A 27,903-nucleotide genomic window follows, 5' to 3' on the forward strand; every position below is an offset into this window, starting at 1 on the left:
TCTCTCTATTTCTTTCTTGACTCCTACTGCAGTCCCTCTTTTTTTCACAGAAATTTTTTTATTAGTGGTGATTTTGCTTTCCAGACTAGTTGATACAAACCTACTTTTCCCAGATATAATTCTACATTTCACTGTTTAAATGAGAAAATGTGTTCCATAATTCTACACTTATTTACTAATGACATACAATCTATTGTCTTAAAAACATTTTAGAACCCTGCCCTATGTCAGGCACTGTGTTAAGTGCTTTTTAGCTATCTTATATAATCTGATAGCAACCTGTTATAAAGGAAGAAATGGAAGCACAGAGAAGTTGTCACTTGGTCACAACCACACAGCATGGCATTCAGAATATGAATAGATATAATAAAGTTTTTGCTTAAGAGTTCTACTTATTGCTTTAGTTGCCACTTTGGTTTTCAAATTAAAAAAATTTTTTTTGTCACACCCTAACCAGGATCTGTTGTGTATTGTGTGGATCATTGCCCTGAAACAAAACACATCAAAACTTAGTGCCTTAAAATGACAAGCATCTAACCTGTTATCTCATAGTTTTTGTCAGTCAGGAATTTGGAAATAGTTCAGCTGGGTGGCTCTGGCTCAGGGTCTCCCATGTGGGCTGCATCTGAAGGCATGACCCGGGCAGGAGCATCTGCTTCCGTGATGACTCGCTCACATGTCTGTTGTGGCGAGGACTCAGTTCCTAGCTGGCTGTTGGCAGGAGGCCTCAGTTCCTTGCCACATGGGTTTCTCTAGGGGGCTGGCTGGTGTGTCCTGGGACACAATCTGCTTCCTTCAGATTGAAAGGTCCAAGAAAGAGAGCAGGAAGCCACAGTGCCTTTTATAACCTAGTCTCTGATTGCTACGATGTCACTTCTGCTTTTTTTATTCATTAAGTACTCATCACTAAGTCTAGGTCTCCCTTAACGGTAGAAGAATTAGGTACCATCTTTTGAAGGGGGTGTCAAAGGATTTGTGGACATATTTTAAACCACCACAGGTATTCAGGTATCAGGTAACCTGATCAGTCCAGAACCCAACGTGAATATAAGGATGAAACAAAACAAGGATTTTGAGCAGCCTTGCTCAGAATTCATGTCCTTCTATTAAACCTTGTGCATGTTACATAATGGAATGTCTCTTATGCCCTCAGCATCTGTTATTTTTCATTAATATCTAACAGTCTTATCTGGTTTCTAAGATGCGGGAGAAAGGTACCTTCATAGTCATATAATAGGAGAGCTGATAGCTTCATTACTGTATAGGAAAGGAGAAAGTTTTAAAAAATATAAGAACTATGAAGGTCAGAATTTTATTTTGTTGTTGTTTTTTTTTTTGGCCGCACAGCGCGGCTTCAGGAAACTTAGTTCCCTGACCAGGGATCGAACCCATGCCCCCTGCAGTGGAAGCACAGAGTCTTAACCACTGGACCACCAGGGAAGTCCCTTTAATTAATTTTTATTGGAGTATAGTTGCTTTACAGTGTTGTGTCAGGAATGTATTCTTAGCAGATCCTTGGGTATCACTGAATTATATATATATATTTTTTGAAATATAGTTGATTTACAATGTTGTGTTAGTTTCTGGTGTATAGCAAAGTGATTCAGTTATTTATACATATACATACATATATATTCTTTTTTTTAATTAGTTAACTAATTAATTTTTATTTTTGGCTGCGTTGGGTCTTCCTTGCTGCGCGTGGGCTTTCTCTAGTTGCAGCGAGCGGGGGCTGTAGGCACGCAGGCTTCAGTAGTTGTGGCACGTGGGCTCAGTAGTTGTGGCTCACGGGCTCTAGAGTGCAGGCTCAGTAGTTGTGGCACACGAGCTTAGTTGCTCTGTGGCATGTGGGATCTTCCCAGACCATGGCTCGAACCTGTGTCCCCTGCATTGGCAGGCGGATTCTTAACCACTGAGCCACCAGGGAAGTCCCTATATATTCTTTTTCATATTCTTTTCCATTATGGTTTATTACAGGATAGTGAATAGAGTTCCCTGTGCTATACAGTAGGACCTTGTTTATCTATTTTATATATAGTAGTTTGTATCTGCTAAATCCAAACTTCTAATTTATCCCCGCCCCCCTGCCCCCACTTCCCCTTTGGTAATCATAAGTTTGTTTTCTATGTTTGTGAGTCTCTGTTTTCTAAATAAGTTCATTTCTATCATATTTTAGATTCCACATATAAGTGATATCATATGATAGTTGTCTTTCTCTGACTTCACTTAGTATGGTAATCTCCATCCATTTTGCTGCATTATTTTTTTTTTATCATGATATCCTAAGTCATTAAGGGAAAATATGTGTTTCATTTCAGTTATGAAAATACTAATTCTCTCATGAATCTTGCCCAAACCTGTTCAAAAGGATCCTTTTAAAATTCCCAGAGCCTAAAAATAACAGATCCAAAGTTCTTTCCTGCCCTCTCTCATAGGCCCTTCTACTTTATTACAGATCTTAGAACAGATTTTTACCTGTTCATGCTCTGTCCTCTCATTATATCTATAAAAGTCTAGGCTTGAAGATGCCAAACCCTAGGTATCTCTGGAGTCTCAGGAAAGAGCAGGTGGTTACATGTCATTTTGCTGTGATTTGGCTCGAAATTAAAAAGGCAGAATTTAAATGCAGAAGACTTTAAATAACCAGTGTGGACTGGTTTGGAAACTTAGAAGAGTCCTGGTCTGTAAAAAGTAAAACACTAGGAAGAATCTGCCTAAGGAGATGGTGACAATGAAGAATGGTTCCAGGATGGTTCGCAAAGGTTATTTAGGAAAAAGATTACCCAGTTGTGCAGGGTTTTTTTTTTAATAGTAAATTATTATTTCTAAATAGGTTATAAATTCACATACACCATGTGTTGTTGTAATAGTACAAGAGGGTATACAGTGATAGTAAGTCCTTTCTACCCCTGCATCCCTGGTCAGTCACTACCTAGCTCCAGAGGCAACTTCTGTTATCAGTTTCTTGTATGTCCTTCCACAGAGATTTCAAATATTTACATGTGATTGTGTGTGTGATTATTTATGTTTATATATTATTTGTTATATAAATGGTAGCATACCATACACATTATTGTATATAAATATTAAATCTTGGGAGTTCCCTGGTGGTCCAGTGGTTAGGATTCAGTGCTTTCACTGCCATGGACCTGGGTTCAGTCCCTGGTCAAGGAACTAAGATTCTACAAGTCGGGCAACGTGGCCAAAAAAAAAAAAAAAACTTGGTGATTATTCCATATTAGTACTGATTGAGCTATCTCATTTTGAATTAAGAGTGGCAAAATGTTTCATTGTATGGATGTACAATAATTTATTTAAGAGCCCCTGGCATTTCAGTCTTTGCTTTTATTAGCAACGCTATAATAAATACCTTTGTACATTTTAATTTTAATGGCTGTGCAGGCATACATCTGGGCTCAATACTTAGAAGTGGAATTGTCGGACCAGAGGATATTTACATTTAAACATTTTAAAAATCTTTAAAAAAATTTTTTTTATTGAAGTATAGTTGATTTACAATGTTGCATTATTTTCTGCTGTACAGCAAAGTGACTCAGTTATACATATATATATATTTTTTTATATCCTTTTCCATTATGGTTTATCACAGGATATCGAATATAGTGTTATACAGTTGGACCTTGTTGTTTATCCATTTTATAAGAGTTTACGTCAACCTGCCACTCCATCCTTCCCCCAACCCGCTCCCCTTGGCAACCACAAGTCTATTCTCTATGTTTGTTTGTTTCTGTTTTGTAGATAGGTTCATTTATGTCATAATTTAGATTCCACTTATAAGCGATATCATATGGCATTTGTCTTTCTCTTTCTGATTTACCTCTCTTAGTATGATAATCTCTAGTTGCATCCATGTTGCCGCAAATGGCATTATTTCATTCTTTTTTATGGCTGAGTAGTATTCCATTGTATATATGTACCACATCTTTATCCATTCATCTGTCGATGGACATTTAGGTTGTTTTCATGTCTTGGCTATTGTGAGTAGTGCTGCTATGAACATAGGGGTGTATCTTTTTGTTAAAAAATCTTTTTATTTGAAAATAATTTTAAATTTAGAGAAAAGTTGCAAGAGTAGTACAAAGAACATCCATACAGTCTTTACTCAGATTTACCTGTTGTGTGTGTGTTTTTCTAAACCGCTTGAGATTAAGTTGTATATGTGTTTTTTTGACCTTTAAATACTTAAATGTGTATTTCCTAAGAATAAGGATTTTCTCTTATGTAACCACAGAACAGTTATCAACTTCAGGAAATTTAACATTGTTATAATACTTGTGTCTGATCTACTGTCCACATTTCAGTTTTGTCCAGTAATGTTCTTTGTAGCATTTCTTTCCCTCCAGGACAGGATACGGTCTGGATACATTTGAAGTTTTGATATATATTGTCAAATTGCTCTATGTAGACATTGTCCTGTTTCTTTCTTCCATTCATTGTTTCCCAGTTTTGTTGCACTATCATTGACATATAACATTGTATTAGTTTAAGGTATACAACTTAATGATTTAATATGTGTGTATATTGCAGAATTCATTTTGCATTTCTGTAGGCAATATATGGGCCCTTGTTTCCCCCACGTCCTCACCTATATCATCTTTCATCCACTGGAAGTTTTCCAGATTTCAAACAGCCTTTTTCAGACAAACACCCTTTGCCTTATGTGGGCTGATTGTGTTTCTGTAGGTCATTCGGGGCACTTTGGTGTCAGCAGTTGCTCCCTGGTTTGAGATACTTCAGCTTTGCCTTCAACCTGAAGTTGCTTATTGCTCAGGACAAGCAATCTTGGCAGAGCTAGGGTTGCTAATTTTGTCTTCCCTGCTGAACTGGCTCTCCTAGAGGACTGATAGGGCTCTGCTTTCTTGGTTCTGATAAGCCAGAGGTAGCAGAAACCTAGGAAAGTAGGAGCTTATTAAATTTGGTATTAGAAATGTTACAGAGTTATTATATGGTAAATCTGTAGTGTTCTGGAGTCTCAGATTTTGATGAATATGTTATTGAATATTGTGCTATCTTCAGAAGGTGAGAAAAATGGTAAGTTGTGTTTTTTGAAAGGAGTTTGCAGATTGTTGGAGGCTATACCAGTACTCAGGTGAACTCAGGCCTGCAGGGAGAAAATTATGGCAGTAAATTATTAAAACACAGTGCAGAAGGGAGCATAGGGATTAAGAACTTAGATTCCCAAGCTAGAGCTGTGTGTCCTTTGGAAGTAACTTCTGAGCTTCAGTTTCCTCAGCTCTAAAGTGGGGTGGCAATAATAGTATCTCATAGAGATGTAATGAGGGTTGAAAGTGTTCATGTTAAGCACCTAGAATAGTACCTGGCCTAGAGTCAGCATTATACGAGTATTCACTGTTATTATCTTCATACCTTATTGAGTTCTTATCATAAGCCAAGTATTAATACTTTACATAGGCTGTTTTACTTAATCATCAAACTAACTGTGTGGTAGTTATCAACTCACCTTACAGATGAGGAAACTGAGGCTCAGTTAACAGTGAATCGCCCAAAGTTACACATCTAATAAAGCGTTAGGATTCAAACCTAGGTGTGATCTGACAGAAACACGTGTGCTCTTAACACCCCAGAGTAGTTATTAAGATTGTGATGCTTAAACATGCAGAAGGAGCTGGGAGAACCATCCTGGGAAGGGGACAGCAGTTTTCAAAACTTTTTGGTCTCAGGACCATGTTACACTAAAAAAATTATTGAGGACCCTAAGGAGCTTTTGTTCATGTGGGTTATATCTATAGATAATTACTGTACTAGAAATGAAAACTGAGACAATTTAAAAATGTTTATTGGTTAATTTTAAAATAACAGTAACAATCCAGTCCATGTTAACATAAACAACAGTCTAATGAAAAATAACTGTTTTTGAAAAAATATGTAATGAGACAAGTGGCATTGTTTTACATTTCTGCAGATGTTTTAATTTTATCACTTAATACAAGACACCTGTATATATAAAATAGATGACTAATAAGGACCTACTATACAGCACAGGGAACTCTCCTCAATACTCTGTAATGGCCTATATGGGAAAAGAATCTAAAAAGAGTAGATATATGTATATGTATAACCGATTCACTTTGCTGTACACCTGAAACTAACACAACATTGTAAATCAACTATACTCCAATAAAAAAAAAAAAAAAAGACATCTGGTTTCTTATATCTGCTTCTTCATTCTCTATATTGCTATATTGTATGTGTGTATGTGGACTCAGAAATCTCCACTGTGTACTCATGAGAAAACGAGCAAAAAAGGCAAATAACGTTGTAGTATTATTATGACATAGTTTTGACCTTGTGGGCACCCTGAAAAACTGAGACTAGATTCTGGTAGTCTTTGCTGACTTCTGACTTAAGTTAACATTCCTATAGATTGTCCTTTGATTCGGTAAGGCTGATGTGACTTTTCTGTTCCTACAGTCTTTTTTCCTCTTACTTTTCCACTTTCCATTGCTGGGTTTCAAGAGCAACATCTTCTACGGTTTCTTTTTTATCCCAAAAGTGTAACTTGAGACCTATTAGACCTGAGATGATAGGAATTGGAGCAGATCTGAAATTTGATGTCATGTCACTTATTTGGATTTTTTTTGTGTGGTAAAATACACATAGCATTAAAAATCACAATCTTAACCACTTTTAAGGGTACAGTTAAGTGACATTAAGTACATTGACATTGTTGTGCAAACACTACCATCATCCACCTCCAGAACTTTTTTTATCTTCCCAGACTGAAACTTTATATCCATTAAACAACTCCCCCTTCCCTCAGTCCCTGGCAGTCACCATTCTTTCTGTCTCTATGAATTTGACTATTCTAGGTACCTCACGTAAGCGGTCATGCAGTATTTGTCCTTTTGTTGTTGGCTTATTTAGTCTAATGTCCTCAAGGTTCATCTGTGTTGTAGCGTGTATCAGAATTTCCTTCCTTTCCAAGGCTGAATAATATTCCATTGTATATACCAAATTTTATTTATCCATTCATTAGTTGATGGCCACTTGGGTTGCTTATTTGAATGTTTTTTTCCTTGTTTACTTTTTTCATATTTAAGCTTTCATATTTAATATCTCTTACTTTGGTAGGTACCGCCTAAATCTGAATCCAGATGAAATAAAACAAGAAGTAGAGGAGTATCTTCCTTCATTTTCTAAATGGGCTGGAGATTTCATGCATAAACATACTTCAACTGACTTCCCTCAGATGCAGCTCTCTCTGTAAGAAACCCATTTTGTTTATATGGTGTTCGTATCTTTAGACCAGGATCTTATTCAAGATGTTGAATTAAAGCTTTTTAGAGGTCAAGTTATGACAACTAGCCTTTTTATTTGCTTACTTTATAAATTACAGTCTGGAGTATAATTCTTGAACAAAAAAAAAAATCTAATGGATAGAAAATTCTATTTTCACTATAGTAAAATTTATAATTTTTGGATGTAGATATGGCTTTTTAATAAAATCTTCTGTTTATAAATATTCGGGGAGGCTGTCCTAATTTCATATATATTTCTCTGTGTTACTATCATATGGACTGTCTCATGTGTTGATTGCCATGGATTTGTGCTGTATGTTTATTTATTTTTATTTATTTATTTTAAATTTATTTATTTATTTATTTATTTTTGGCTGTGTTGGGTCTTCGTTGCTGTGCGCAGGCTTTCTCTAGTTGCAGTGAGCGGGGGCTACTCTCCGTTGTGGTGTGTGGGCTTCTCATTGTCGTGGCTTCTCTTGTTGCGGAGCATGGGCTCTTGGCGCGCAAGCTTCAATAGTTGTGGCACGTGGGCTCAGTAGTTGTGGCTTGCGGGCTCTAGAGCTCAGGCTCAGTAGTTGTGGCTCACGGGCTTAGTTGCTCCGTGGAATATGGGATCTTCCAGGGCCAGGGCTTGAACCCGTGTCCCTGCATTGGCAGGTGGATTCTAACCACTGCGCCACCAGGGAAGTCCCCCTAATTATTTCTTTATCCTTGTTTACCTTCCCTCCCTACCTTTCTTTCCTCCCTTATTATTTCTTTTGGAGTCATTTAAATTTGCTTGAGATTTAAAATTGTGGATATCCATTTCTGTGCTTGTTTTATCTTTTTTTTTTTTGTCTTGCCCATGGCTTGCGGGATCTTAGTTCCCTGACCAGGGATTGAACCCGGGGCCACAGCAATGAATGCGCCAAGTCCTAACCACTGGACTGCCAGGGAATTCCTTATGGTTGTTTTAGATACTAGCTTTTCTTTCACTGTTGTTTTAGCATTTTGTTTGCATGTTTTTCTCTTTTGGCTAAAATTTACTTATTGTTTTTGCAGAGTTAATAAGCTGCCATATTCTCACAAACTTATGGACTTATCTATTCAGCAAACATGTATTACATGCTGCATCTGTGCCCAGGATTGTTCTAGGTGTTACAGGGAGACTAAAACCCTCCAGGAACTCATTGTATTGGTGGTAGTTGAAAACGTAGAAGTGGAGGGGATTGCTGAGAGAGAACAGCAATCTGCTGAGGGCAGCAGAAGAGGCATAGAACCCTGGGAGGTAACTGTGTATAAGGACAGAGGGAGAGAGTGGAATCCATCGAAGGAGGCTTGGAGTGGACCAGCAAGGGATTTGGTAGCTTGGAAGAAGTTATCATGGAAGCCTAGGAAAGTCTGGGATTCAGAATCATCTTTGACCTGAAGGGGATTTTTGAGATTTCAGTCTTAGATTTCCAGTAAGGAAACTGAGGTCCAGTGAGGTGGTGTGACTTGTCCAGGTTTTATGTGAAAAACCGGTGGTAGAGCAGAGTCTAGAATAAGGAATTTCTTGATTTCCAGCTTGGTGTTCTCACCTCTGTAGCTTGGTGTAAGACTCTTCTTTGTTTCAGTTATTTCTGATGGGGTTTTATGTGTCTGTCTGTGCAGGAGGCGCTTCTCTGTACTTTACTTTGCATCGTTTCCCCAGCAGTCTGTAGCTAGTCTTTAAAAGAAACAACAAAACTTTAAACTTTAGAGCAGAGAATGAGACCTTTAAAAGCCATTTAAAGACAGAACCTTTCTCACCCATAAGTAGTAAATGTGTATTTTCTTAATCTTCATGACCTCTTATATTCTCTATCAGGTGACTCTCAAAGGAGTTTTACAGCATTATGTTGATGAAAAGCATAGAAGTTAAAGTACCTGTCATTTGTTCTACAGATCTAAGTCTAAAACCACATTACTTCTTTTTCTAGGGGAAAGAATTTTAATAGTAATGTTAAAAGTTTCATTACCTATCTTCTAAGTATACATCTGACATATTTAATAAAGTTTGCTTTATTTCATATAAGTATATTTAAATACATGTCATGATAAGATAACATCCATCAGAGAAAACAGATTAATATTTAAGAAATTTCTGATAAGTTGTGGCTTCCCTGAATTCCTCTATTGTCCTCTTCAAAGATTGCAGAAGTATATGTATATTCCTGGAGATTATATTTGAAGCATCCTGAAAAAGTTTTTAAAAAATTACCAAAGATAGCATTCTTCTTCTTAGAAAATATTCTCATTTGTTAAGAAATAGCTGCTGATCTAAATAACATGAAATTAGCAAAACAAGTCAAGTAAATCATGTATTCTGACAGCCAGAATTCTTATACTTTTTGAATCTTGATTTTTATATGGTATAAAATGTTTTATTACTAGAAAATTTATCCTTTTCATTTAAGATTTACATTACATTTAGTATTTTATATGGCTTTGAGTATAAAATAGGATTAATAAATAAAAGACTGTTCCTATCTGACCTTTCTTCTGCAGAATAACTTACTGCTTTGAAAATGAGTAAATCTTAGATAAGAGAAGTGCAAGAGGCTTTAAAAGTTATTTTCATCTCTTCTAATTCCTTTGACATTCATAAATTCCTTTTTTCCTCCTACCTGTGCTCTTGGCTGATTTAACAGGTAAGATACTAAAATCAGAACCTCTTTTGTAATATAAAACAACAATGTTGAGTACTTAGTTTTAAATATTGATAGTGGCAGAGATGGATTCATTTAATGATTAAGTAAAGGATACAATGAGTAAGTGCAGGAGCACCTGAGCTTCTCTGAGGGTTGTCATGGGGTTGGGGGTAGGGATGAAGCGCTGGGTGATCAGGGCCCACACAGCATAGATAGTGGGAGGAGACAGCTCGTTCTTACTCAGGTTAATATGGTGTTACATGGAGAAACACATCCCTTGTTACCGAGGGTGCAACCACATGCAAGCCATTATATGTTAATCTGTGTCATAATTGTACATCAGAATATTCAGACTGTCATAGTGGCTCCAGCAGTCCAAGGAGTGAGACTTTTGCAGTAATATAGACAGACTTGAGGAAATAAAGGCCTGAGTTAGGAAGATTATTGTGGGAATGAACTGAAAGGGACAGACGATAAATATTAAGAAAATTTAAATTATATGAGTTAGCAGCCACAAAAAGGAATGAAATTGGGTCATTTGTAGAGACGTGGATGGACCTAGAGAGTGTCATACAGAGTGAAGTAAATCAGAAAGAGAAAAACAAATATCGTATAGTAACGCATATATGTGGAATCTAGAAAAATGGTACAGATGATCTTATATGCAAAGCAGAAATAGAGCCACAGACGTAGAGAAGAAATGTATGGACACCAAGGGGGAAAGGGGTGGGGTGGGAGGAATTGGGAGACTGGGATTAACACATATACATTATTCATACTGTGTATAAAATAGACAACTGATGGGAACATACTGTATAGCACAGGGAACTCCACCTAATGCACTGTGGTAACCTAAATGGGAAGGAAGTCCAAAAGGGAGGGGATATCTGTATGTATATGGCTGATTCATTTTGTTGTGCAGTGGAGGCTAGCACAGCATTGTAAAGCAACGATACTCCAGTAAAAATTAATAATAAATAAATAAATAAATTATGAGTTAGAACTGTTAGGATTCAAGCTTGACTGTGTATCAGAATCACTTGGAGAGTTTGTTAAACAAATTCTGGGCCTCACCTGTTGGTCTGGAATGGGGCCTGAGAATCTGCATTTATGGCAGATTCCCTGGGTGGTACTGATGCTACTTATCCAGGAAGCATACTTTGAGAATCACTGCCATAAATGTCTGTAGACTCTTTCCCATCCCCACATTCCGTGCGTGCAGTAGAGAGTCAATGCCAGCATATAAGAAATGAGCTAAGTGTTCTAATTCAATTCAATTAAATATTTTAGTTAAATATTTCTAACTAATTAAATATTCTTGTGTTTTGTTTTTTAGGCCAAGTGATGGTAGTAACGGTAATTCAACATGTAATATCGAAGTTATAAACTCACTGGATATTGAAGAAAGCATTTGGTCTCCTAGGTTTGGATTGAAGGGCAAAATAGATGTTACAGTTGGCGTGAAGATACATCGAGGATGTAAAACGAAATATAAGATAATGCCACTGGAACTTAAAACTGGCAAAGAATCAAATTCTATTGAACACCGTAGTCAGGTATAAATATTAATAAGAAAATTATGAGTGTGTAATAATTTAAATTTTTTTAATATGTTTGAAAAGTAGTCGCTTTATATATTTTGATTTAATTCAGGTAATTTTTAATTTAACCCAGCATTTCCTAAACCTAATTTACCACAGAGCTACTGTTTTCATGTAACATCTACATAGGATACTCTTTAGGAAACAGCAGTGTAAATTTATTCTTTTACTTCTGACCTTTAATCCGATTATGTTGATTTTTTTTTAAAGGTCCCATTGTTCTTTTTTTAAAAAAAATTTTATTTATTTATTTTGGCTGCACTGGGTCTTAGTTGCGGCATGTGGGATCTTCATTGCAGCATGTCTAGTTGCGGCATGCGGGCTTCCTAGTTGTGGCATACATGTGGCATCTAGTTCCCCGACCAGGGATTGAACCTGGGCCCCCTTTGTTGGGAGCGCGGAGTCTTACCCACTGGACCACCAGGGAAGTCCCAATATATTGATTTTTATTTAAAATGAAATATAGAACTGTATCTTACCATTAAGTTAAATTCAAGTTTTCTTAATCATCTTCTCCTTGGTAAATATGTCTTCTGTTGTCCTTCAAAATGACCTGAAATTTATATTAATTATAGTGAGTTAACAAATCAAAGTAATTAACATAAAGTTCTATTTTTTCTAATTATTTCCATTCCCTCTGCCAACCTACACATTGGCAGTCTATGGTATGTTCTAGACACTTTTATTATTTTTTTTTAATTTATTTTATTTTATTTTGGCTGTACCCGTGGCACGTGGGATCTTAGTTCCCACACCAGGGCTCGAACCTGAGCCCCCTGCAGTGGAAGCGTGGAGTCTCAACCACTGGACCACGAGGGAAGTCCCCTAGACACTTTTAAATAAGCAAAGATAAAACTAAAAGTAGTAACATTATTGTATTTTTATGGTATAATAAGTATTAAAAGAATAAATAGGGGCTTCCCTGGTGGCGCAGTGGTTGAGAATCTGCCTGCTAATGCAGGAGACACGGGTTCGAGCCCTGGTCTGGGAAGATCCCACATGCCACGGAGCAGCTGGGCCCGTGAGCCACAGCTGCTGAGCCTGCGCGTCTGGAGCCTGTGCCCCGCAACGGGAGGGGCCGCGATAGTGAAAGGCCCGCGCACCGCGATGAAGAGCGGTCCCCGCACCGCGATGAAGAGTGGCCCCCACTTGCCGCAACTAGAGAAAGCCCTCGCACGAACCGAAGACCCAGCACAGCCAAAAATAAATAAATAAATAAATAAATAAAATTTAAAAAAACAAAACAAACAAAAGAAAAGAATAAATAATATAACAAATAACATAGCATTTGTAATATAACTTAAATTTCCTTTTGCCCATGGAATTTCACACTTTATTTCAGCAGATTTTATGTAAAATAGGTTCAAAGTACTGAATCGTATAATCAGGGATTAACAAGATCTTCCCTTATTAAATCTTTCTTGCCATTCTTAATTGTGTACCAAACACCAAAGGTTCTCACAAAAGCTTTTCCATTTGGGAATGAAAAATAGGGTAACCTTGTTGTTTCACCTATCATTGGGTTTTACAGATACTGGAGGTAGAGGAAAAATTAGGCTTCCCCTATCAGAAGACTTGAATTTTTCACTTTGGTAAAACAGAAATGGCTGAAATTATGAACAAAGACTTGGCTAGATTAAAGCCTTCTTGAGAAAGGAAAATCATGCCTAGATAGAAGAAAAGCTATATTTTTAATTTTTTATTTTATTTATTTATTTTTGGCTGCATTGGGTCTTCGTTGCTGCGCGCGGGCTTTCTCTAGTTGCGTCGACAGGCTTCTCATTGCAGTGGCTTCTCTTGTTGAGCACGGGCTCTAGGCACGCAGGCTTCAGTAGTTGTGGTGCATGGGCTCAGTAGCTGTGGCTCGCGGGCCCTAGAATGCAGGCTCAGTAGTTGTGGCTAATGGGCGTAGTTGCTCTGCAGCATGTGGGATCTTCCCGGACCAGGGCTCGAACCCATGTCCCCTGAATTGGCAGGCGGATTCTTAACCGCTGCGCCACCAGGGAAGCCCAAGAAAAGCCATTTTTGAAGTCAAAGATTTGAAGAAATGTGTTTTGTGTACATGAGGCTGAAAATTTTTACTTGTGTTTTTAAGGACAAGTTTGTTTGAAATCACTTCTGAGTGCTAAAAGGAAGAGAAATACAAAAGCATTTCAGCATCTAAAGTGGTCTAGATTTAAAGACCTTTCTTCTAAGGCCACTGCTCTAAATTGTAGTGCCTTCAAGGCAAAGAATATTACTGTATTTAATTTTGTTCAGTTGGAACTTTTATCTTTGCAAGAAGAGAAGCTGCAAGAAGAACTTTTAAGAATACAGTGAAGGGCTTCCCTGGTGGCGCAGTGGTTGAGAATCTGCCTGCCAATGCAGGGGACACGGGTTCGAGCCCTGGTCTGGGAAGATCCCACATGCTGCGGAGCAACTACGCCCATTAGCCACAACTACTGAGCCTGTGCGTCTGGAGCCTGTGCTCCACAACAAGAGAGGCCGCGATAGTGAGAGGCCCGCGCACCGCGATGAAGAGTGGCCCCCACTTGCCGCAACTAGAGAAAGCCCTCGCACAGAAACGAAGACCCAGCACAGCCAAAAATAAATAATAAATAAATAAATATTAAAAAAAAAAAAAAAGAATACAGTGGTGTTTATCATATTTAAAAACAGGAAAAATGATTTGGGCAAGGCTCAAACAAATATATTGGAGTGCATATTGCATATTCATTGTGCAAGAAACCAGGAGACATTGAAAGAATAATTATAGTCATTCATTGAGATATATATATAGATAGATAGATATTGTGGATGAGGAAGGACATAAATTTCCCCTTTTAGGAAATTTTTTTTTTTTTTTGCTTCAAATTAAAACTTTCATGAATATAATTACTAGTGCATAAGCAAAAGAATATTAAATCCAGGTATAATTTTTCATTAAAGGTTTTAAATCACTTCCTTTTTTTGTTATGTACATGTATATTTTTTAGCATCTTTATTGGAGTATAATTGCTTTACATTGTTGTGTTAGTTTCTGCTGTATAACAAAGTGAATCAGCTATATGTATACATATACCTTTTAGGAGATTTGACTTCTCACTTTGGTAATACAGAAAAAGCTTATGTTATAAACTAACTTCAGTTAAGGAAGATCTTTATCTTATAAATGGATTGTGTTCTAAAAATTCATTTCTAAGTCAGTAATGTGACATTAGAAACATTTTCTTGTTTGTTTTTTTTTTTTGGCTGTGCTGTGTGGCATGTGGGATCTCTGTTCCCTGATCAGGGATCAAACCGGTGCCCCTTGCATTGGGAGTGTGGAGTCTGAACCAGTGGACCACCAGGGAAGTCCCCCTGAAACACATTTTCTAAAGGAAAGATATTATATGGAGCTGTGATCTCTAAACCAGCTCACAGAAACCTATTTCACTTGTGATATAGTTGGATTATAACAGTGTTGTAAAATTTCAGTCTGTCTTCCTTTTAGCATAATATGAAGGGAATTTCATTTCAGATATTTTTTCCTTTTAATAAGTCCCAGAAGCAGAATCCTCCTCCTTCTGCCTCAGTTCCCGTGAAGGGAAAAACTTAACATAGATGGACCATTAGTTTGGGTTGACTTTCTTGGCCCACAGCCCCAAGGCTCCACCCTGTCATTTATGAGTTCATTTTAATTTTTAAAAGTTTTATTTGGTTACTTATGCTGTATCAGGCAACACAAATGGAGTGCTTAGAAGAAGACATCCCAACACATGCTACATAGGCTCAAATGTTTCTGCTAAGGTGTTTCCATGAACTAAAGGAGCTACTTCTAACTTGTCTTAGATGGTTTCTCTGAAGAGCGCCACATAAACTTAAAGCACTTAATGCTCCCTCCTGCTCTGGAAAAAAAACAGTAAACTGTTAGTAGAGTTAGTCTCATTTAGTTGTCACAGTAACTATGACATAAATAATATGCATTTTAGTGTTTAATCCACTTATTTTAAACAGGGAAAATAGTGTCTGAAGACAACTTCAAAATGTAAAACATAGCTTGATTAGCTTCCCTCTTTAACTTATTGGAGATTATTTACCGTCTAAGAAAAATTCTAAATATTTCTTTTTTGTCTGTGTAAAACTGAGAAGCATATACTATGTTTTGTGGAAATTAAATATTTGACTTTGAATTTATTGTATTACCTTTACTAAATTTGGATCATGTTATTTTCAAAATGGAAATAGCTTGATTCACCTTTTGATTTTAAAATTACAATATGTATTGATTGAAAAACATGTATGGAAATATAGAAAGTTAAAGTTTTATTTGATGAAATATACCATGTTTTCACAGCTTGTTCTGTACACACTGCTAAGCCAAGAGAGGAGAGCTGATCCAGAGGCTGGCCTGCTTCTCTACCTGAAGACCGGCCAGATGTATCCTGTACCTGCCAACCATCTCGATAAAAGAGGTTGAGCTGTTTTCTCTCAATTTTACTTCTCTGGGTTTTGTTGGTTGGTTTTTTCCTTCAATTTTTGGTGACACACATTGATACCTGACAATCACTCACTGCCATTGCTAGGCCTAAACAGGTTGTAATTGGTAAGTTGTGGTACTTTTTTAAAAAAAAGAATTTTAGGGAACTCCCTGATAGTCTAGTGGTTAGAGCTCCCTGCTTGCACTGCTGAGGGCCTGGGTTCAATCCCTCGTCGGGGAACTGGGATCCTGGAAGCCGTGCGGCGTGGCCAAAAAAAAAAAAAAAGAATTTGAACAATATACTGTATAGTTGAAAACACTATTAACCTTTTTTTTTTTTTTTTTTTTAAATTAAGGTTTTTTTTTTTTTTTTAAGTTTAATTTTTATTTATTTATTTATTTATTTATGACTGTGTTGGGTCTTCGTTTCTGTGCGAGGGCTTTCTCTAGTTGTGGCAAGTGGGGGCCACTCTTCATCGCGGTGCGCAGGCCTCTCATTATCGCGGCCTCTCTTGTTGCGGAGCACAGGCTCCAGACGCGCAGGCTCAGTAATTGTGGCTCACAGGCGTAGTTGCTCCGTGGCATGTGGGATCCTCCCAGACCAGGGCTCGAACCCGTGTCCCCTGCATTGGCAGGCAGATTCTCAACCACTGCGCCACCAGGGAAGCCCCACTATTAACCTTTTTACTACATAAGCTCATTTAGGTCATATTTTAGATTCCATAGTAAGTGATATCATATGGTATTGGTCTTTCTCTGTCTGACTCACTTCACTTAGTATGATAATTTCTAGGTCCATCCACATTGCTGCGAATGGCATTATTTCATTCTTTTTTTATGGCTGAGTAGTATTCAATGTGTGTGTGTGTGTATCACATCTTCTTTAATTTTATTTATTTTATTTTTGGCTGTGTTGGGTCTTTGTTGCTGTGCGCCGGCTTTTCTCTGGTTGTGGCGAGCGGGGGCTACTCTTCATTGTGGTGCACGGGCTTCTCATTGCAGTGGCTTCTCTTGTTGTGGAGCATGGGCTCTAGGCACGCGGGCTTCAGTAGTTGTGGCACACGGGCTTAGTTGCTCCGCGGCATGTGGGATCTTCCCGGACCAGGGTGTCCCGTGCATTGGCAGGCGGATTCTTAACCACTGCGCCACCAGGGAAGCCCCGCATCTTCTTTATGTAGTCATCTGTCAATGGACATTTAGTTTGGGATTAGCAGATGCAAAGTATTACATATAGAATGGATAAACAATAAGGTCCTACTGTATGGCACAGGGAACTATATTCAGTATCCTGTGATAAACCATAATGGAAAAGAATATGAAAAAGAATGTATATATATGTATAACTGAATCATTTTGCTGTACAGTGGAAATTAACACAACATTGTAAATCAACTATACATTAAAAAAATAAATTAAAAATATTTTACCATATAAAACTTTATTTTAAACTTGCTGTCTTACATTCAAGACACTCTGGATAGCTGTATTTGTCCTTAGCATTCAGCCAATAAAACACCAGCTTCACAATATTTACTACTTATGAGATTCATGGTTATTCAAAGAACTTATCAAGTGAACAAAAATTGAAGGAAATATACCAAAATGTTATCAGTGGTTATTTTAGTATAGTGGGAAATATGAATGTTGTTCTTTCCTTTTTTATGTTTTTGAACCTAAAAGTTATATATAATGGAAAAGATGTATAATAAACTTTACTTAATTCTTTAAAAACACCCATCCTTTTTTCCCTTATAGAATTATTAAGGCTAAGAAACCAGATGGCATTCTCTTTGTTTCATCGTATTAACAAATCTGCTACTGGAGAGGAGAAGACAAAGCTTGCTCCTTTGCCACAAATAATTGAGGAACAGCAGACCTGTAAATATTGTTCACAGATGGGCAACTGTGCTCTTTATAGCAGGTAAACACACTGTCTTCCAAAAGTATTAATTCCAGTTAAGTAAGTATTCAACTCAGAATGATTTAACATTGTTGGCTGGTCTGGCATTGATGGTTTCATTTTGGTTATTTAAAACAAAGGGAATAGAAAAAAAAAAAACAAACACAGCTAGTTCATATTATATAACAAGCCTATTTCCTTGGAGAAATAGAATGCTTTTAAAACTTTTTCCAAAAGTGAATATTTTCATCTTGCTGCATATAGTTTCTGGGGAAATGAAATAATTGTAGAACTTATGGAACCTATTTAAGAAAAATGTAGTATAGGCATTGTGAATACAGCTTTTCTTAAATGATATCTCAAGAAATCTTCCCTTTCCTAGTTGATGTTTTAATTTCAAACCTTTTGTAGTTCAAAATAGGGAAATTTGTTCTTCCAGACACTTTGATATGATTCATTAGACTTGTCTTATTTATATATGTCTATTTTTCTACATATGGGAAGTTTATTAGCTTTCTTGTGAGCAATCATATGTATTTACACCTTCATAGCCAGTGAGAATTTTGGAGGAAACAAGAAGGTAGTTAGATGTAAATTCAGACTAGGAAACAAGATCAAATCAGAACCAAAGTTCTAAATCAGCCTGAAAATTCACATAAAGGAGTTTTAAAAGTACAGTTGACCCTTGAACAACACTGGGGTTGGGGGTGGCAACCCTCCCTGCAGTTGAAAATCTTAGTATAACTTATAGGTGGCCCTCCACATACAAGGTTCCTCCACATTCCTGTATTTAGCCAACCTCAGATCATTTAGTACTGTAGTATTTACTATTGAAAAAAGTCCACGTATAAGTGGACCCATAGAGTTCAGTCCCATGTTGTTCAAGGGTCAACTGTATTGTATCAAAAGATCTATTAATGGCAGAGACCGTGAACTGTGGGAAATCTGGGCCTATAGTACAAGCACATATTTTTGAACTCTTAAGTTTTACTCTCCATGTTTTGTATGCTATCCTATAATGTATTTGTTTCTATATAAAAATTCAAAATTAATATTAAGCAAAATTGATACTCCGCATGGTTCTCCATGTTTTTATGCGGACTTTCTTAGTGGCACAGAGCTGGATGTACAAATATTGTGATTTTGAGAAATGCAGTCCTACAAAAAGCCGAAACTTGCTACGTATAGGAATGAAGACTGGACTATAACGAAACGTCAGCACTTGTTAGGGGAACAGTCATTCAAGGCAAAATAATGCAGTATTGAGTTTCTAGTGCATTTTGTTTTGTAAAAAGCCATTTGGCTTATGAAATGTTGAAATAACTTTTAAAGAAAATTAGGGGCTGTGGTTATAAGTTATGATGATTATCATATATGTGTATTTATTTTAGAAATACCTCATTTCATAACCAGCCAGTGAAATGTTTCATATGCATCTCTAACTTGGAGCTTTATCTTTAGAGCGGTTGAACAACAGATGGATGACAGTTCAGTCCCGACCAGCATGCAGCCCAAAATAAAAGAAGAAACCCAGCATCTAAAACTTAAACACTTAGAGTATTTCAGCCTTTGGTGTCTAATGTTAACCCTGGAGTCACAGTCAAAGCATAATACAAAAAATTACCAAACTATATGGTTAACGCCTGCTTCAGATATGTAAGTGGTCCATTTAATACAGTAAAACTTCACTAATTTGGATTAGCCAGCGGTATGAAATTTGTAATTCATGACAAATACAGGTTATGTAGCATGTTAAAGCCATGCAGTTTCATATATTCATGCCAACTCCAGATGGCTGTCAGTGAATTGTTTCTAAGTAGAGCACCATTGTTATTTTCAGTAGATTAAATATACCTCGGGACTTCTCTGGCGGTCCAGCGGTTAAGACTGTGCTTCCACTCCTTGGGGGGTGGGTCGGGCGGACGACTGAGATCCCGCATGCCATGTGGCACGGCCAAAATAGATAAATAAATACACAAATACGTAAATAAATAAACCTCAAGAAATCTTACTTAAAAAATTACTAGTGAAATTAAATCCTTTTTCATCAGTGAAAAGACTATAAACTTGAGTATATCATAAAGTGAATTTTAGCATATTGGTAAAGTGGAAATTAATGAAGTTTTACTTAATATTTTAAATACTAGCATTTTGAAAGTCTTTATTTTTGTAAGTTTTGATAGAGATTCACATTTTCTAAAGTGGGTCAATATTGTATTTTGTGAGATTCGTTGTTTTACAAGTTACTTGTGAAGTTATAACTTTGTATATCTTTGCATAGTATATTTCTTTATGTAATATTTAGTTGCTTTTGATCCATTTCTTTCTTTCCAGAATGAATATTGATAATAATGTGACTTTAGACCTTAGATTGTTATTTCCTTAATACTAGACTTTAACACAAGGCACCATTACAGTGGAGAAAGTTTAAGTCGTTTTCAATAGACTACATAAGTACAGTCAATACATCCAGTGTACGCGCCAGGAAGCTTCTGTAGTGTAATAGTAATGCCTGAGAGATTGTAAATGCTTAATGCTTACTTCTAAGAGGCAGTGGACTTATCAGTTTGCTTGCCATTGTTTTAGTAGCAATAATTATAAACTCTCTTATAAACACTAAAGAAATATGTTACTTTCTTCACTTCAGGTTCAGAGTCAGGTTATTACAATTTGTCTTCTGTAGTGTTATATGTGTATCAGCACAGGAGGTGGGGTGTCAGTCAAGAATCACAGTGCTGATATGCATGTTGTTGAGAAATCTCAGGGACTTCCTTGGTGGTCCAGTGGTTAAGAATTTGCCTTCCAATGCAGGGGATTTGGGTTCAATCCCTGGTCTGGGAACTAAGATCCCACATGCCGCAGGACAACTAAGCCCGAGTGCTCTAGAGCCCGCATGCCACAACTAGAGAGAAGCCCGCACGCCGCAACTAAGACCTGATGCAGCCAAATAAATAAATAAATATTTAACAAAAACAAATCCCAGACTGTGGGTGCAACAAGGGAGGTGCTCCCTCGCACCTGTCTAGAGACCTGGTGACGAGAGATTTTTTTTTTTTTTTTTTTTTTTGGCCTTGTCGCATGCATGCAGGATCTTAGTTCCCCGACCAGGGATCAAACCTGTGCCCCCCTGCAGTGGAAGCACGAGTCTTAACCACTGGACCGCCAGGGAAGTCCTGAGAGATTTTTTTTTTTTTTTTTTTTTTAAGAAATTCACGTTCTTTTTATTTATTTATTTATGACTGTGTTGAGTCTTCGTTTCTGTGCGAGGACTTTCTCCAGTTGCGGCGAGTGGGGACCACTCTTCATCGCGGTGTGCGGGCCTCTCACTGTCGCGGCCTCTCTCGCTGTGGAGCACAGGCTCCAGACGCGCAGGCTCAGCAATTGTGGCTCACGGGCCCAGTTGCTCCGCGGCATGTGGGATCTTCCCAGACCGGGGCCCGAACCCGTGTCCCCTGCATTGGCAGGCAGACTCTCAACCACTGCGCCACCAGGGAAGCCCCCCTGAGAGATTATTTTAAAACTAATTTCTCTTTTTCTTTCTCTTTCATAGGGAGGAGAGTGGCAGCTGCATTCGGAACCTGATTAGAACAGAACATGTAAAGACAGTTTGTGATGGACAGTATTTACATAGTTTCCAACGTAAACATGGTGCCATGCCTATCACACATCTCATGGCAGGTGACAGGGTTATTTTAAGTGGAGAAGAGAGAACACTGTTTGCTTTGTCTAGGGGGCACATGAAGGAGATTAACATGACAACTGTAACCTGTTTATTAGACAGGTAATGAAATGTTCCCTTTTTGGGTGGGGGGGGTAAAGCCTTATTGATATGTCAACATACACCATACGGTTCATCCATTTAAAGTGTATAATTCAGTGACGTTTAGTATATTCACAGAGCTGTGCAGTCAGCACTAAAATCAATTTTAGAGCATATTCATCACCCCCAAAAGACTCCCTGTATCCTGTAGTCACTCCCCCTGCCCTGGGCAACCACCAATTCCCTTTCTGTCTTTAGAGATTTGCCTCTTCTGAACATTTCACATAAATGGGATCATACAACATGTAGTCTTTTGTGACTGGCTTTTTTCACTTAGCATACTGTTTTTGAGGTTCATCTTCATGTAGTGGCATGTACCAGTACTCCATGCCTTTTAAAAAAAATTCAGGTAAAATTCACATAACATGAAATTAACCATTAACCATTTTAAACGTAGAGTTCAGTGGCATTTAGCAATTATCCAACTGCTAAACTTTTGTTTAGTACATTCCATTCCATAGTGCTAATGTGGACTTAATCTTATCAGATTCTCACAACCACGTGTACAGCAGGCAGGACAGACGCCCTGTGTTGGCTGTAAAGCTTATTTCTCCTTCTTAGCACTCCGGGCACTCACCATTTCATTCTCTCCTTTTTTTAAAAATATTTTATTTTTTATAATTTTATTATTATTGTTATTATTTTTATTATTTTTTGTCTGCGTTGGGTCTTTGTTGCTGCGTGTGGGCTTTCTCTAGTTGCGGCGAGCCGGGGCTACTCTTCGTTGTGGTGTGCGGGCTTCTCATTGCGGTGGCTTCTCTTGTTGCGAAGCACGGGCTCTAGGTGTGCAGGCTTCAGTAGTTGTGGCACGCGGGCTAAGCAGTTGTGGCTTGCGGGCTCTAGAGCGCAGGCTCAGTAGTTGTGGCGCACGGGCTTAGTTGCTTCGCGGCATGTGGGATCTTCCCAGATCAGGGATCGAACCCGTGTCCCCTGTGTTGGCAGGTGGATTCTTAACCACTGCGCCACCAGGGAAGCCCTCCTTTTTTTAAAGAAGATGCTTTTTTCCATTTATAGTTGTAAATACTTCATACTTATAAACTATAACTTAAAACAAAGTGAGTTAATTTAAAGAATAATATTAAGTAAATAGAAAAGTCGGTATGAAAATTTGTGGTAGAAACTAATATCCATGTTCGTTAATATCCATATTCCCTTCTTCCTGGACCCCCAGCCTTTCTTGCATTTAAGTGCCGGCATGCGTCACATTTCTTAGTGGGTGGAGATCAGTAATTGGAATGCAGTGGAAATGTCCAGGCTTGCTCTCTGCTAATCAGTAATCCTAGTTAAGCCATAACCAGACCTAGCCTAGGTTTCATGATATTGGAGTATCAGCTGTGATATTTCTGTTGTTTCTTAGGAATCCCTGCAGTCAGTCCTTTGAGGTATTTATTTGGCACCTAACATGTATTAGGTGCTTTGTAAACCCTTGAGGAACTCATAGTCTTGTGGGTAACAAATAAATAAATATGTTTTTGGTCTAATATGACAAGTGTTTGAATTGATGGGAACACAGAGGAGAGACATTTAACCCAGTTTTAGGAGGCTCAGGGAAGGCTTTGTGAAAAAGGTCATTCCAGATCTTCACCCTGTGGGTGAATAAGTTAGCCTGATGAAGCAGTGTGAGAGGAGTATATCAAACAGAGGGAACAGGGTGTGGAAAGACCTGATGGTGTGAAGTGGAGTGTTCAGGAAAGTACAGGTAATAATTAGTTTCTGGAATGTAAAAGATAAAGAAGGGAATGATTGGAGAGGTCAGGTCATAGAAGGTCTTACATACCATATTAAGAAGTTTTGACCTTACTTTTTCAGATGTACTGAAGAGTTTTAAACAGAAGAATGATAATAATCAGATTTGCATTTTTCTGTGGACGCACTGCGGAGCATAGAGTTAATTAATGGAGGCAAAACTGAAAGCCGAGAAGTCAGGCACCTGTTGTAGTGGCCCGGGCTTGAGGTGATTGAGGGCAGGGTAGTTTTGACAGAGAAGGTGGAATGACTTTGAGAAGTATTTAGAAAGTGAAACTGTCTGACATGGGATCCTGCTCGAGTATGCAGGGTTGGAAGAGAGTGAGGGAGAGGGAAGGATCCAGACAGCTGTGTAGGTGCAAGAGCCATTAACTGAGGTCAGGACCACAGAAGAAGGATCGGGTTCAGCAGGGATAAAGAGTTGTTCAGTTTTGAAAAACTGAACTTTCGTAGCCTGGGTTTTAACTAAGTGGAAATCAATGTCTTGCTGCTTGCTGGATATCCAAACCTGAAGCCTGGGTGAGAAACAGGGTGGGAGAGGAATGTGAGGTCAGGCCTGAAGATGTAGCGTTGGGATTTAGACCCACGTGGGGGCATGGGACCAGAGGGAAAATGACAAGAAAGAAGAGTACACAGGACCAGGGAGGGGACCTAGGGAACATCATGGTTTAGGGGCTGATAGAGGAGTGGGAGAAGCTGTCGGGAAAGAGACCTGTACTCCAGGCTGGGGGAGGGAGGGGCCGTATGCTCAGGATCCTTCTGGGGTGGTGAGCCCAGGCTGAATTGCCCAGGTCGAACTTGCCCAGGTCCAGGTGAGTTGTTAGCAAATGTTGTAGGTTCCCGATTATTAAACTGCTTTGACTTTGGTGCCTTGTGCCTTCCCCTTCTCCCTTTTCCCACCAATCCAGGGCCTCATCCTGTCTTTGGTTGGCAAGTATGTATTAGGGGCTGGTAGCCATTTTAATAGCAATTCTGGATCATTTACTCTTTTAGCAGAAAGCAGCATATTTCTTATACAGACCCACTGACTATGTTAAATGAAAAACATTCATGTACATCTGTTTGCTGTTTTAGGAACTTGTCAGGACTCCCAGAATCAACTTTGTTCAGATTGGACCAGGAAGGAAAACATTGTGATATAGATACCCCATTAGGAAATCTTTCTAAACTGATGGAAAATACTTATGCCAGGTTTGTAACAATAAATGAATCTGAATTTTGCTCCACTTTCCTAAGGAACGTGGAGTAAAAAAAAAGCTTTTTTTTCTTTTCAGCCAAAAACTTCGAGATTTAATCATTGACTTTCGCGAACCGCAGTTTATATCCTACCTCAGTTCTGTTCTTCCACATGATGCAAAGGACACAGTTGCCTGCATTCTAAAAGGTATGTTATAATCAGCGTGTCTGCATCCATTAATTTTTCTTGGTTCTATTTATAATTTAATCTATATTATAGTCTAGTATTTTAATAATTTTTTTAAAAAATAAATTTATTTATTTATTTTTGGCTGAGTTGGGTCTATTGTTGCTGCGCACAGGCTTTCTCTAGCTGCGGCTAGCTGGGGGCTACTCTTTGTTGCGGTTCATGGGCTTCTCATTGCTGTGTCTTCTCTTGTTGCGGAGCACGGGCTCTAGGTGCCCGGGCTTCAGTAGTTGTGGCACATGGGCTCAGTAGTTGTGGCTCGTGAGCTCTAGAGCACAGGCTCAGTAGCTGTGGCGCATGGGCTTAGTTGCTCGGCGTCATGTGGGATCTTCCCGGACCAGGACTTGAACCCGTGTCCCCTACATTGGCAGGCGGATTGTTAACCACTGCGCCACCAGGGAAGTCCTTTAATAATTTATAAACTTGTAATTACAGTTTTTAGACAGCATCTCTTTGGAATTAGTTTACCTGTGACCTTTACTGTCACCATGACATTTCCTTACTTTGAAAAGATGTATTGAAGAACAGACTAGAATAGAGTCAGCTTTTCTTGTAAAATAGTTAAGGTGCTCAGTGAAATTCAACACTCTTTTTCCTGTTATTTTTAAATTTAAATGTAGGTTTGAATAAGCCTCAAAGGCAAGCCATGAAAAAGGTACTTCTTTCAAAAGACTACACCCTCATCGTGGGTATGCCTGGAACAGGAAAAACAACTACAATATGTACTCTTGTAAGGTTATTATTCTTTTGCTTAGAAACTGAATATTTAAATCAGCGTCTCCTCGGTTCAGAGAATGTGATATTGGATATCAAAAGGGCTGAATTTTAAGTCAAAATGCCTTTATTTCAAACTAAAAGTGACATGAGAAATAGAAAACCTAAATTACCAATAGTTGTAATCACCTTGTAGATATCTTGCATGTAAGATTGTCTAAAATCTCGTTCTGTTGTTGTTATATGTATGTTTTCCTTCCCTTTAAAAATGATAAGTTGTACAGAGGCGGTTGAAATAGAGTTTTCTTGAATTTTTTTTTCATGTCAGTAAATTACTGAGCAGTCTTAGAATAATCATAATGATGGCAGCAAATATTTATTGACTGATACTCTGTGCCAGGCACTAGTCAAAGTGTATTTGTATTCAATTCTATTATGACATAATATATTATTAACATATCATTAATAACATGATAATAATGCCATGTTATTTTCATAAAACATTTTGGCTATATAGTTTTCTAAAAAGTTACTTGGCTCAGCTCTTAGATATGCTTCCTATTAAGTTTTCTAACTCTATTCAAAAAATATAGATGTTAAAAATTATCGGGAGTTAAAAGTAATGCTGTTTTCCTTTCTTTTATTCATTATTAGGTAAGAATTCTCTATGCCTGTGGTTTTAGTGTTTTGTTGACCAGCTATACACACTCAGCTGTTGACAATATTCTTTTGAAGTTAGCAAAGTTTAAAATTGGATTTTTGCGCTTGGGTCAGACTCAGAAGGTACATCCAGATATCCAGAAATTTACAGAGGAGGATATTTGCAGATCAAAATCCATTAGATCCTTAGCTCTTCTAGAAGAACTCTACAATAGTCAAGTAAGTACAATTATTGTATAAGAATATTGACAGTAATTTTTGTAGCCAGAATGAGGGGAGAAATGGTACTTTGGGAAATTTAATCGCATTGACCAAATTTGCACGTGATTAATTTATATAAACCACAGGACCAGTTTATGAGTTTATAGTTTGTTCTTTGCTTCTGAACTGAAATAAGGTTTCTGGTTTATTCTTCAGGGCTCCCATCTTCTAGCTTAAAATATCCTAGTAAAGGAAAACTCTGTTTCTGTCTACTCACACTTCTGACACTGACTTTGTGGAGTTAGTGCAGACTCCACAGGTTAAGGACTCAGTCCCACAAGACTGCCCCCTACTTCAGTTCTCAATTGCGAGTTCAAGCCTCCTGTGCCCAGCCTGGGGGTTCCTGTGTCCTCCTCCTTGTTTTCTATAATTTGCTAGAATGGCTCACAGAACTCAAGAAAGTCAGCTCATTAGCATAAACTCAGGTATGATTAAAAGGGACTTATGAATAACGAAAGATGTTCCTCTCACCCCATCAATCAGGAAATTCCAAGGGTTTTAGGAGCTCTGTGTCAAGAAGCAGAAGGAAGACCAAATGTGTATGTCTTATTATATTATAGTGTCACACCTAGAAAACTAATAATCAGGATTTTTTAGTGAGTTTGAATTAGAAGTAATGGTATATGAATAGTCTTGTGATAGGTATTTTTAGGCTTTGATATAGAACCTAATTTTTATTTAATGTCTGTATATATTTTTACTGGGAAGTCCTAACTGATATTTTTGTCTTAAAAATTATCTAAAATAGATTTTAATAGACTATCTTACAACTCTTTTGTCTAATATCTATCCCAATTATTGAAAAATTTTGAAGTGGCTAAGATGTATGTCTGATGTACGTTTTTATTTTTTTTATTTTTGGCTGTGTTGGGTCTTCGTTTCTGTGCGAGGGCTTTCTCTGGTTGCGGCAAGCGGGGGCCACTCTTCATCGCAGTGCGCGGGCCTCTCTATCGTGGCCTCTCGTTGCGGAGCACAGGCTCCAGACGCGCAGGCTCAGTAGTTATGGCTTACGGGCCCAGCTGCTCCGCGGCATGTGGGATCTTCCCAGACCAGGGCTCGAACCCATGTCCCCTGCATTAGCAGGCAGACTCTCAACCACTGTGCCACCAGGGAAGCCCTGATTTACTTTTTTTTTTTTTTTTTTTTTGCTAAGTTTCTTTCTTTCTTTTTTTTTTTTTTAAAGGATTTTCTTATTTATTTATTTATTTTTGGCTGTGTTGGGTCTTCGGTTCGTGCGAGGGCTTTCTCCAGTTGCGGCAAGCGGGGGCCACTCTTCATCGCGGTGCGGGGACCGCTCTTCATCGCGGTGCGCGGGCCTTTCTCTATCGCGGCCCCTCCCGTCGCGGGGCACAGGCTCCAGACGCGCAGGCTCAGCAATTGTGGCTCACGGGCCCAGCTGCTCCGCGGCA

The 27,903-nt window shown here is 38.2% G+C and overlaps 1 protein-coding gene across 5 annotated transcripts in view; it reads left to right on the forward strand.

The window, feature by feature from the left end:
• DNA2 (DNA replication helicase/nuclease 2) overlaps positions 1-27,903 on the forward strand; it is a 46,712-nt gene that overhangs the window by 6,815 nt on the left and 11,994 nt on the right. For 4 of the 5 annotated variants that reach the window (XR_009005583.1, XM_007167789.2, XM_057530364.1 and 1 more), the window contains 10 exons: positions 7,114-7,245; positions 11,268-11,487; positions 15,848-15,965; positions 17,726-17,891; positions 19,332-19,526; positions 21,421-21,651; positions 24,511-24,627; positions 24,711-24,820; positions 25,480-25,589; positions 26,228-26,452. Coding sequence is in view for 4 of the 5 variants with exons in the window: in XM_007167789.2 (XP_007167851.2) it covers positions 7,114-7,245; positions 11,268-11,487; positions 15,848-15,965; positions 17,726-17,891; positions 19,332-19,526; positions 21,421-21,651; positions 24,511-24,627; positions 24,711-24,820; positions 25,480-25,589; positions 26,228-26,452 (1,624 nt within the window). In the remaining variant the exon portion in view is untranslated. The remainder of the gene's footprint in view (positions 1-7,113; positions 7,246-11,267; positions 11,488-15,847; positions 15,966-17,725; positions 17,892-19,331; positions 19,527-21,420; positions 21,652-24,510; positions 24,628-24,710; positions 24,821-25,479; positions 25,590-26,227; positions 26,453-27,903) is intronic. The other variant, XM_057530362.1, reaches the window with a different exon arrangement.

This window comes from Balaenoptera acutorostrata, chromosome 16 (assembly GCF_949987535.1).
Source record: "Balaenoptera acutorostrata chromosome 16, mBalAcu1.1, whole genome shotgun sequence".
NCBI lineage: Eukaryota > Metazoa > Chordata > Mammalia > Artiodactyla > Balaenopteridae > Balaenoptera > Balaenoptera acutorostrata.